Below are 12,541 nucleotides of genomic sequence, written 5' to 3'. Positions count from 1 at the left end.
TCTGTTTTATGAAAATGAGTTTCAGATTTGGCACGTGTAGTTGTGTGTGGCTTCATTAACCAATTTTGCAATATTGCGAATCTCCAACAAAACTATGAACCCGAATACTTGTGCAAGATTGAATCATTGTGGGAGTCGGGACGGGTTAATTAGCTGATCCAAAGCTAGAATAAAAACACATTTTTTTGTATAAAATAAAAATACATTAAAATGTATGAATTTTATGTTGAACATGTTTGAGTTCACTGCATAAAGGTATGAATTGCGAAAAATAAATTTTTTGTTACATTTGGGATTCGAACTCAGGACTTGAATTCATCAAACAAGGTGATGAATTAACTGTAGATCTTGATGATCTCACGGCTTGAAAATTGTTGCTATTTTATACAAAAAATGTATTTTTATTCTAGTCATCTCCTATATATATATAAATATATATATATATATATATAGGGAGAGGTTCAAGAAAGAACCATAAATAAAAGAAGACCGGATAATCATTTTCAGCCATTCGATCATCAAGATCTACGGTGGATGCATCATCTTGTTGGATGAATGCAGATCCTGGGTTCGAATCCTGAAGGGAGCATTTTTTTTAAATTTTTTTAGTGCATTAATTTTAACAGCAAATGCATTAATTTTTTTTACAGTGGATGCATTAGATTTGATGGTTCACCCGTTCTCACAAATAATGTAGTTCTCTCTAGAATCACACCCTATATATATATATATATATATATATATATATATATATATATATAGGGTGCGATTATAGTGAGAACCACACTTATCGTGAGAACATAAGAACCATTAAAATCAATGCATCTATTATATAAATTAATGCATTCGCTATTAAATTTAATGCATCCGAAAATAATAAATTTTTTGCTCCCTTCAGGATTCGAACCCAGGATCTGCATTCATCCACCAAGATGATGCATCCACCGTAGATCTTGATGATCGAATGGTTTAAAATGGTTCTTTGTTCTAATTTTATTTAGTGGTTCTTATTTGAACCTCTCCCTATATATATATATATATATATATATATATATATATATATATATATGGTGTGTTTGCTTTTTATCCCCCTAAATGAAGGGATAACAAAAATTTATGTCTTTAAATGTTTGCTTTCTTATCCCACATTTTACACAAACACCATTTTTCCTTCCTTATTTCCTTACAAACACCATTTTTCTTTCTTTATTTCCTTAAGAAAGCAAACATTTAAAGACATAAATTTTTGTTATCCCTTCATTTAGATGGATAAAAAGCAAACACACCTTAGGATAATCCAAATCTATATTTTAACTCAATAGTATTTTGTTATTTTGTTTGTGTCATGATTACAAATATGAGTTTGGATTCAAATCTATTTGATGATAAGACGGCTTCGCACAAAAGTCCCTCAGCTAGGAAATGGATATACACAAATGCCTTAACTATTTGGTGATTTGGCTCGATTTTAAACTAACCTTACTGAATGTACATCCTCCAGTCTACCATGCCACTTCAAACTTCAAATCTACCATTTTCACTCCATAATGTGACCTTAAATTGACAATAAGTCCTGTAAAATTATTTTGTTGCCATAATTTCAAATAAGTTTTTGTCTTTTGTTTGGACGTTCGGTTTCAAATACTTTTGAAATTATTAGTTGATGCGCTGCCACAGAGTAGTTTGGAGCTTAGCAGATTTATGGGCCTAAAAAAATGAATTCCAAATTTTAATGGAGTGGTACCCATAGCTATATATTGACCAATAATCACAGAGGTAGGTAAATTGGCATAAATCTTTTCATTATTTGTCAACCACCACATCGCAGACTTGAACAATAACTATAAATAGTAATAATATGAGCCACGTTTATACACTTTCTTTCTTTTAACGCACTATTACTATTTACTAGACAGTAAAATCAGTCATGATCTATGTTTATTATTTCTTCTTTTTTAATTTGGGTTTTGACGTATTTTGTACAATTTGGTTTCATAACTTGATATATTAAATGAAAGGAGAAGCTTTTCAAACTAAAATAATATGGTGATCTAATAATGATATGAATAGTTCACGAATTTCACCCATCAAAAGACAATTATGAGGTTCAGTAGGTCCAAGAAATTTGTAGGTACAAATCTGTAATCAGAAAATATAATTTGAATCAAGATCCCAATGGACAATCTTTTTTGGTGTTGAAAACGTTTAGATAATTAGATTGCGATTTATGTGGTAAGATATTTTGCGTTTGAACTAGGGCTGTCAAACCTTGTGGGCCGGGCCGGGCCGGCCCAACCCAGTGGGCCTAGGCAATTTTTTGGGCCGAGTCGGGCCGGCCCAAAATTTCAGCGGGCCTTGAACAATGAAGCCCAGCCCGGCCCTATACGGGCCGCCGGGCGGGCCGGGCCAAAACGGGCCAAAAATTATATATTTTTTTCTTTTTCTTTTTAGCTCCAAAAATTAATAAATTAAATCAAATTTAAAGAAAAAAATGAAGACAAATTCGACCTTAAACAATCTACATCTAAATTACATAATTGACTAAAATTAAATGTAAACAAATATGACTAAAACTAAATGTAAATAATATGAATACAAGTAAAAAAATAAAAACTAATTGCAAAAACAACAAAAACTGAAAACGATTTATTCACAAATTAATTAATACAATAATGAAATCATCTGGAATCAAATAACAACCTCAAAAAATAATAAAAATAAATAAATCTTTCAAGTAAAAATAATTTAATATTGATTGTTGATTGCTAATTTAAATCCTAAGTTAGACTTCGACTCGTCATTGTAGTCAATTAAAGAAATTGACTTAGATTGGGTTGGTTTCATTGGGATTGGCCGATTGAAATTTGGGAGGAGATATAAATTTTTGAAATTTTCACCTTCTATACTGACGGGCCGATTTAGGCCCAAAAGCCCGACGGGTTTTTTGGCCCGCGGGCCGGGTGACCCGGCGGGCCGCATGGGCCGGGCCAGGGAGGCCCGGTTTTTTTTGGGCCTTGAAAATCCTAGCCCAGCCCGACCAAAACTACGGGCGGGCCGAGCAGGCCCATCGGGCTGGGCCATTTTCGGCCCATTTTGACAGCCCTAGTTTGAACAATGGCTTAAATTTAATTTAGGCGGCATACTTATTTTATGGCTTCCAAGCTACTATTATTCTTATTCACTAATGACGCGACTGTACCACATGAGCTAGCTATCATAGCTCTTCGTTTCTAAGCTCTACTCTACCACTTGTGATTAACTGTTTTAGGAAAATAATACTCCCTCCGTCCATGAAGCATGACACACTTCTTTTCGGCACAGAAATTAAGAAATTGGTATTTTGTGTGTTAAGTGTGGCAGGTGAAAAAGTGAAAATGTGAATAAAGGGTAAATTTTTTGTCATTTTAAAAAACGTGTCATGCTTTGTGGGACAGACCAAAAAGGAAACTGTGTCATGCTTCGTGGGACGGAGAGAGTAATTAAGACTTCGATTGTTACAGGAAAGACTTTGAATAATGCAAATGTTGTTCATGTCTAGTGGTATCAGAATCAATAATAAGAACTTTTTTTTTTTGATCGGTAAAATTAAAATTTTATTAAGATAAAAAGCAAGGCACCAGGGATGCCAATCAAAACAAGAAGGAAAGATTGAAACCCTTTGAGCACCACATGGTGAAAGGGATTCTCAACTCCAAAACTTTATAGACCTCATTCCAACTCCAAAGTCTACCCTTGATCTGTAAAACAAGTCTCTCAATATCCCAAATCTTTCCTTGAAAACGACTCTCGTTTTTTTTTTTTCCCATAGTGTCCAAACCGTTCCCACCCATAACGCATTTAGCAATCTTCTTCCTTTCTTCTTTTTGGCAGCAGAGATGAAGGAAGTGTAATGATGGAGAGTACCTCTAGGATTTGCCGTAGAATCAATAATAAGAACTGTCACAAACAAGAAGGAAAAAGTAGACCAAAACATTTTTTTTTCTTTTTTCTTTTTCAAGAGAAAGAAGATGGTCCCAAACCATAACCAAACTTTCCTTTTGGGCAGAGGTCCAAATTAATATATGACGCCTTACCTTTTTCTTTTAAGGGCAGGAGGTCTTTTTTTTAAAATTTCCTATGAGATAGATTGATTTAAATTGTGTTAATTTTCCACATCTTTTGTTTACTTTAGTCCCCATCGACATATCTAAATTGCCCTATGTAAAATCTTATCGGTAGAAAATTAATGTTGTTGTAGATGACGATATATGCAAAGCTTCCTATTTCAGACCATTTATTCTTTACTAATTGTCCTGTGTAAATTCCTCTCAAAAAAAAAAAAAATTGTCCTGTGTAAAAGAAAAAGAGAAATCCTAGTCACTTCACTTGCAGTGGGTATTATATATAATATTTAAAAATATATGTGGCAATAAATTAAATCCATGACCAGGGAAAAAACAAAAGGAAGAAACAATTCCAACATAGACTCTCGTTATATTGTAAATGAGTCGAACGTACAACTGGCAAACTCAGGATCTCAATTTGAAAAAAACTTGTTCAAACTTATTAGTATAAACAAATCAAGTTTGATATTTGTACTCAATATTGTTAATTAGCTCGTTTAATTTTGTACGCTCACCAACTAGGTAAAAAACATAATATTATTAATTTTAATATTTTATACTTTAATTAATGATCATAGGGATGTCAAATGGCTCAAAATTTATGAATTAATCCGAAAATTGAACCAAAAAAAGAGTTATAAATGAAAATTTGTAACGCAAATAAAATATAATAAAAAAACCGAATAGTCCGACAATTCGATAGAATTGACTCAAAAATAACTCAAAATCTAACTGTGAGTGGGTGACCCAACTGGACAAAAATTATGGAGTAATTGATTATTTGATTCTCAAACCATTTATAATAATAATAATAATAATAATAATAATAATAATAATAATAATAATAATAATAATAATAATAATAATAATAATAATAATAATAATAATAATAATAATAATAATAATAATAATAATAATAATAATAATAATATATGTTTGTGAAATGTGTTTCGATTTAATACTCTAAAGTCATATAATATAAAATGTTTTGAAGTGAAAGAAAAATCATTTAGATAAAATGTGTCCAATCATTATCTTTTGGAGATGTATCAATTATTCTGTGAGTCAAAATTAAAATAACATTTATTTTTATGTGTATTTGTTTGTTACAAATATACATAGAACCATCAAAACAAGTATATATAAATTTTTGTAAACTTTCTAGTCCAACAAATTAGCCTGAAATTCGATTAAGTACTGTATAATCGAAACATCATGAATCCAAATCACACAAATATTTTCCAAACTAATTAAATCACCCTTCGCATCCATAAATCGCGGCTATGGGTATATTAAAAAAATGTAGTATTAATCTAGGCGGATATAGGAAATTTCAAAAAATAAAAATCAGTATATGTATAAAATAATAAAAATAATGCGTTTGTAAAAGATTATACACTAGTAATTTGTAAATAAATTTCCAGCTTGTGGGTAGATGACAAAGTTTTCATGTCCATTTGTTTATGTGGAGTGAATGTGGGCAGCTCAGTATTTAGCTACGACGCTCACTTTATTCAATACTATTGGTAACCAAAATACATTTTTCTTTTCTGATTTATTTATTTATGCACCTTTCCAGTTAACATTCTTTATTTATACATTGTTATCTATTTTTAATGTCATTTAAGACGATTCAATTAGGCTGTCTTTTATTAAACATACCGGAGTAAAAAAAAAGTTGGATGGAGCTAGAGTATACTGTATATCAAGCTAGAAAACTAATTGATGCATGACATACTCAATATTAATTCCACAGAACCTAATTTCTAATTTATTTATTTTATTTTAATGAGGCTCAACTCTTAGTATGCTTTTTGTGTTTTTAAGAGTTGTTTAGATTTTTCTTTTTCTTTAATATAAGCCATATTTAATTAATTTGTGTATATATAAAGTATAGTGAGAATTTCAACTTCTACATGCAACATTTAATATGAAACATAAAATAAAAATATGTTAAAGGTCATGGATTGGCAGGATGGAGGGTTTAACTGTTTAAGGTGAGATATCAAATAAGTTGATGTAATATAGAAAAGTGTATAAAATATGTTTATTTAATTTGTTAGGTATTTGTCAGATTTTTATATGATTCACTCAATAAAAGTTTTTTTTTTTTTTGAATTAAAATTACAAGAGGTATCGGGACCTCAACACCACACAACTGTAGGAAAACACGCAGACGGGAATACAACACCACCTAAAGTGGGAAAACATCACTGATACAACTGTGGGAAAACTACACCGCCACCGCTTGCAGACAGGAATACAACACCACCTAAAGTGGGAAAACGCAGGCGGAATTGAACCCAAGACCTTTCACACAAAAGAGAGTCTTTGGAACCTCAACTTTGCCACTAGAGCAATGCCTCATTGGCGATTCACTCAAGAAAAGTCAAGGAATTATTTTTTCGATTACCAAAATTGGGAAGGGCTAAAATAAGAGCATTTATTAAGATATAAAATAAGAATCATTTTCAGCCCTTAGATCATCAAGATCTACGGTTGATTCGTAATCCTGTTGGATGGATTTATGGTCCTGTGTTCGAATCCCAAAGGTAGCAAAAAATTATTTTTCACAATTCATACATTTATACAACGAATTCATACGTGTTCTACATATAATTCATATATTAAAAATTGCTCTTATTTCTTATTTTAAGATGTGCTCTCATGGTAGCCCACCCCACCAAAATTTCATACCATATAGTATAATTTATCTGTTCATATATATATCGGAATCCCATTTTATAAATTCACATAATGCGTCCATTCAAAAACACCCAAGCGGTGGATATCCCTATATGCATAGGGAAAGATGTGTCATATTGGTTTTTAACATATAAATTAATGTGGTTATCTTGATATATTTATACTATATATTAATGAAACATGAGAAATCATTTGTTAAATTATTGGCGGGACGAAGTGAGAAATAATTGTATTTTCTTATTCATGCTTTCGTGAAGGGGCTTGTATATAGTGATTATTCAGCACTCGACATTAATAATTTTAATAATGGTTAGTATAATTGTACTTTCTTCTTTACCAATCTAAATATTTACAAGTGGTCCTGATTCTGTATGGCTGACCCAAAAGGGATTGGTTTTAATTATTTCCATGTTTTAAAAGGTGAATGTTGAGCAGACCCTCTTGTTTCTGGAGACTTCCAAAAGAAATTAACTAGCTACACCTAGAACAACTTCATCATTAGCTTATTTGACTCAAATATTGAGCACAAATGATGAATTGACGGAGATCAATCAAATATTTTAAGGCTCCTTTGTTACAAGGGTTTGTTTGTTACGAGTGATTATTGTGTACATTGCAAACGAGTCATAAATATTTCAATATCGTTGCAAGATTATACGAACCAAATCTTACGTGGATAAGTTCAATAAGATAAAAATATATAAATTAAAACGAGTTAAACGGAGTTAAATATGTACTCCCTCCAACCCATAAAAATATGAATAGTTTTCATTTTTCGTTTTGTCCCATAAAAATATGCGTACTCCAATTATAGTTATAATTATTCCACAATAAACATTACAATCAATGCGAGACTCTTACATCATTCACACTATATTTACAGGATTCCATAAACTCGTGTCGTTCCATACTCTGCATGTTTTTATGAGACGGAGAATATATTTTTTTTCGGGATCCAACTTGAAATTGATTCCAATCTTGAAATTGATCAAATAAAAACAATTAAAATTTCTCAAAATCTCTTATTAAATCGAGCTCGAATGGAATTTCAACTTTTAATTTAATTAATATCCACTCACACTTGCACTCACATAACTCACTGTAGTTAGTGTTAATTAATGTTGTGCATCATGCATGTATATATAATAGGCCATATGAGATGCATGATTCTCACTTCTCAGCAGAAAAATCAGGCAGCTGGCTTTTGTAGGTATGTATGTGTGTATATGAAGAAAGATGAACAATAAAGGACATTGTTTACATGATATATATGTCCCCTAAAAAAATATATAGTACATCTCCAACTGTGGCATTTAATTTCACCATTAAATGCCTTTTTTCCCAGTTAGGATTTCTGTGACATATATTGAGTAATATCCTACTGTAAAAATAATAATTATCCAACTTAATTAGCCAATCTGCTATAACAAGAAAAATATACTACAAAGTCTACACTATATACATAATATTATATATATATGTGTGTGTGCACTGCACTGTGCAGAAAGAAAGTATCTATCTATCTATCTATATATATATATATATATATATATGCATGCTTCTTATTAGTTCTTACATTCACAGAGGATTAAGTCCAACCAGTGAAAGCCACATCAATCAAGATATATATATCTTCTCTCTCTGTGCACTGTGTGTGTGTGTGTGTTTTGTGTTAGTGCCTTGAAATGGGGTTTGTTGGTGGAGGTGACTTTGCAGCTCTGTACTCTTGTTTACTCGTATGCATCGCCACTTTGCTCAGCCTTTGCCAAGGTTGTTGATCCCCACTCTCTCTCTCTTCTCTCTTATACATTACATATGTATGTATATGAATGAATTGGATGCAGCAGCAGGGATGCAGCAGGCGGAGTACCGGTACCCGTTCATCAAAGCCGCGAGCTCGTGGCGAGGCAGCGTGGCGGAGTTCGACTACATAATAGTCGGCGGTGGAACTGCGGGGTGCCCCCTGGCAGCCACGCTGTCCCGTAACTACAGCGTTCTGCTGCTGGAGAGAGGCGGCACTCCCTTCGCCAACTCCAACGTCTCCTTCATGCACAACTTCCACATCGCCCTCGCCGACACCTCCCATACCTCGCCCTCGCAGATGTTCATCTCCACCGACGGCGTCTTCAACTCCAGGGCCAGGGTTTTGGGCGGCGGTACATGCATCAATGCAGGCTTTTACACCCGGGCTGACCAAAGGTACGTACTCCTCTTCTATTTTTAATTATGTTTCTTAAGAAAAGAAAATGGCTTCACTTGAGATGGATTTTCTGTCTTTTTTTTTGTGTAAGGATTGATCGTGAATTAATTTATCTTGGGAGTTTGAGATGGAGATTTCACGCTATATATTTTATTTTATATTCTATATATTTTATCATACGTACTACGTGGTGTGCATTTATATAATAAAATTTCTCAAAGGCCGATTTTTGTTTTGAATTAAATAGATGTTGCCAAAATTAATTTGAATTCACACAAGTCAGGACTTAGGAGTGTATATCCTAAATATAATTAACTACATGGTGATGGTGTGCATGCATTTATGAATTACAGTCGATTTCTTTTTTCTAGTTAGATATATAGACTTCCTTTATTTATACTGTAAGCATGGGTTCAAGTTTCACGTAGCTAGTATCAGTATGATATTAACCACTCTACACAAAAAATATTAAGCTGATTTCACCATTTTGTGCCACCATGATTTTCGTCGATAGCATGTAAGTGATTACATGATGGTACGTGTTAGAAATGGATATGTTAGAAATTGATATTGGGCTCATTGCTCCCTTAAAAGGCCTTTTAAGGGAGATGGTTGCCTCACCATGCTCATGCCACTATTTCCAATCCAATGTGGGACACTTCAATACACCCCCCGCACGCACAGCGTGGACTATCCCAAACGTCATCTGGACTATCCCAAACGTCATCTGTTTCTGTTGACAACGATATTGGGGGGCCCATCATTGGATTGGGTTGGCTCTGATACCATGTTAGAAATAGATATTGGACTCATTCCTCCCTTAAAAGGCCTTTTAAGGGAGAGAGTTGCCTTACCATATAAAGTGGCTCATGCCACTATCTCCAATCCAATGTGGGACACTTCAATAGTACAAATGACAAAATCTTGATTGATTGAATTGTCTTGTACATTAGTATATACTATGATATCATCAATATACCATGTAGGGACGTACGGAGCCAAGTCCCAGGCTTGACTCAGCGGTCGCCCAAATAATTTATTATTATTATTAGATTGTATTTTAAATTTCTTTTAATTTTTTATGAATAAAATTATAATTTCGTCCGCTTAAATTTGTTCTTAAATATAAAAATATAATTTCGCCCTTCAATTTTCAAAATCTTAGCTCCGTCCGTAATAACATGGGCAGGGTTGCTGGGAGCCCCGGCCTCGTACACCCAAGTCCCAACAATTTTTCTTTTTTGTATTTTCTTAAAAATAAAAAAAAACTAGCATCCATCATAGCTGGAAATTTGGCCCTACACACAAGAAGGCAAATTTGAAGTAGAAAAAGATTGTGTAAGGAAGAGGTGATTATGAAGTGCAGGTTCATCAAGAGCGTAGGATGGGATGAGAAGCTAGTGAATGAATCATATCCATGGATCGAAGATCAAATCGTTCATGAACCAGAGGTGACGCAATGGCAGGAAGCAGTTAGAGATGGCCTCTTGGAAATCGGCGTTTCTCCATTCAATGGATTCACTTACGATCACAAATATGGAACCAAGGTCGGAGGCACCATCTTCGACCGCTTCGGCCGTCGCCACACGGCCGCTGAGCTCCTCGCCTCCGCCAATCCCGACAACCTCCGCGTTTTAGTCCACGCCACGGTCGAAAAGATCGTATTCGACACCACAGGTAATTATATTATATATATTGTCGTTTCTGGGGGAGTTTTCATAATAAGGATTATTATTGGAAAAACAGGGGAAAAGGCGAGGGGAGTGGGAGTGATCTTCAAAGACGAGAAGGGGATGAGGCACCGAGCAGAGGTGTCGAGGACTCCCAAAAGCGAGGTGATCGTGTCGTGTGGCGCCATCGGGAGCCCTCAGATGTTGATGCTGAGCGGCGTGGGGCCCAAGGCAGAGCTCCAACGCCTCAACATCTCCGTCGTTGTCGACAACGCCTTCGTCGGGAAGGGCGTGGTCGATAACCCGCTCAACACCATATTCGTCCCCACCAACGGCCCCGTCAACCAGTCCTTGATACAAACTGTCGGCATCACCAAACTCGGAGTTTATATTGAGGCTAGCATGGGTTTTGGCCAGAAATCTGATAGCATTCAATGGGATCATGGCATTGCATCAGCTGAGGTTTAAATTAAGTTTTAGGCCATTTGCCATTAATCTGTTGCGTTGATTGATGATTAGAGTTTTTGTGTGTGGTAACAGATAGGTCAGTTGTCTACAATCCCTCCGAAGAAACGTACGCACGAAGCCATTCGTGCGTACAAGGCGAACAAGAGAAGCCTCCCGCACGAAGCGTTCAAGGGAGGCTTCATTCTTGAAAAGATTGCGAAGCCTCTATCAACAGGGGAGATCACCTTGAAAAACAGAAACGTGGACGACAACCCTTCCGTGACTTTCAACTACTTCAGCCATCCGGGTGATGTAGCGCGTTGCGTGGATGGCATCCGGCTGGTGGAGAAGCTGCTGAAGTCGAGGCCGTTGGCCAAGTACGCAGAGATGGACATCCAAACAGAGGAGAGGCTGCTGAACATGAGTGTTAGGGCTAGTGTGAACCTCATACCTAGGCATACCAATGATACAAACTCATTGGAGCAGTTTTGTAAAGACACTGTCCTCACAATTTGGCACTATCACGGCGGATGCCACGTCGGGAAGGTCGTGGACCGCGATTATAGGGTGCTCGGAGTGGAGGGGGTCCGTGTCGTTGATGGCTCCACCTTCTACGACTCGCCGGGGACTAATCCGCAGGCCACGGTCATGATGATGGGCCGGTAAGATATATGCTAATTCAACTCCATGATCAACTTATTTTATTTTATTTATTTATGATTTTATGTAGGTACATGGGAGTGAAGATGTTGAGAGAGAGGTTAGGGGAGGCAGCTGGAGTTTGAAGAGCCTCATTTTGTGTTGCTCAAGATATTAATTGTACCAACTTTTTTAGGTTTCTATTGTTGTTGGCTTGAATTTGGAATGTGTGTGTAGAGAGAGAGGGGCCAATTTGTGGATATTGCATTGGTAAATCCATTGCTGCAATTATTATCTTCTGGATCACATGTGCTATTGCTCTATCTTCTGAATTTCTCATATAGTCATATCGTGTTTATATTCTAATCTTTTATTTTTATTATTATTATTATTATTATTATTATTATTATTATTATTATTATTATTATTGTTGTTGTTGTTGTTGTTGTTGTTGTTGTTGTTGTGTAATTAAATGTTGATTATATGGGCGGCTTTCGTATGGGTTTATTGTGTAAATAAAATATAAAATATAAAATTGAAAAAACAAAAAGAAAAACAAAAAAACACACAATTTACAGAAGTATGGGTTTTCTTTATATTTAAGACATTTTTGAATAAACTACCAAAAAGAGCTCCAATTTTAGAATAAAAAAAGGAGGGTGCCATTATGTAACAGCTAAATTTTTAAAATATGAGTAAAAAGTTCAATTGAATGGCGTTGCAAATTTTAAAAATATTTATTTTTATTTTTTTTAATTATTATAGCACACAGGCCT

General features: G+C 34.7%; 1 protein-coding gene across 3 annotated transcripts; it reads left to right on the top strand.

The window, feature by feature from the left end:
• Positions 1–8,322: 8,322 nt before the first annotated feature.
• On the top strand, positions 8,323–12,073 carry LOC131013158 (protein HOTHEAD-like). Of its 3 annotated transcripts, none has more exons than XM_057941199.1 (6): positions 8,323–8,579; positions 8,660–9,008; positions 10,376–10,686; positions 10,756–11,141; positions 11,220–11,788; positions 11,857–12,073. In XM_057941199.1, the coding sequence occupies exons 1-6, from the start codon at positions 8,495–8,497 to the stop codon at positions 11,909–11,911; spliced, it is 1,755 nt and encodes a 584-aa protein (XP_057797182.1). In that variant the 5' UTR covers positions 8,323–8,494; the 3' UTR covers positions 11,912–12,073. The 3 variants fall into 3 exon arrangements, with proteins under 3 accessions (XP_057797182.1, XP_057797180.1, XP_057797181.1); XM_057941197.1 differs by having other exon boundaries at positions 8,347–8,579; positions 8,654–9,008; XM_057941198.1 differs by having other exon boundaries at positions 8,348–8,579; positions 8,657–9,008.
• The last annotated feature ends 468 nt before the right edge of the window (positions 12,074–12,541 follow it).

This window comes from Salvia miltiorrhiza, chromosome 2 (assembly GCF_028751815.1).
Source record: "Salvia miltiorrhiza cultivar Shanhuang (shh) chromosome 2, IMPLAD_Smil_shh, whole genome shotgun sequence".
Classification (NCBI taxonomy): domain Eukaryota; kingdom Viridiplantae; phylum Streptophyta; class Magnoliopsida; order Lamiales; family Lamiaceae; genus Salvia; species Salvia miltiorrhiza.
This window is presented reverse-complemented; position numbering and strand designations above follow the sequence as displayed.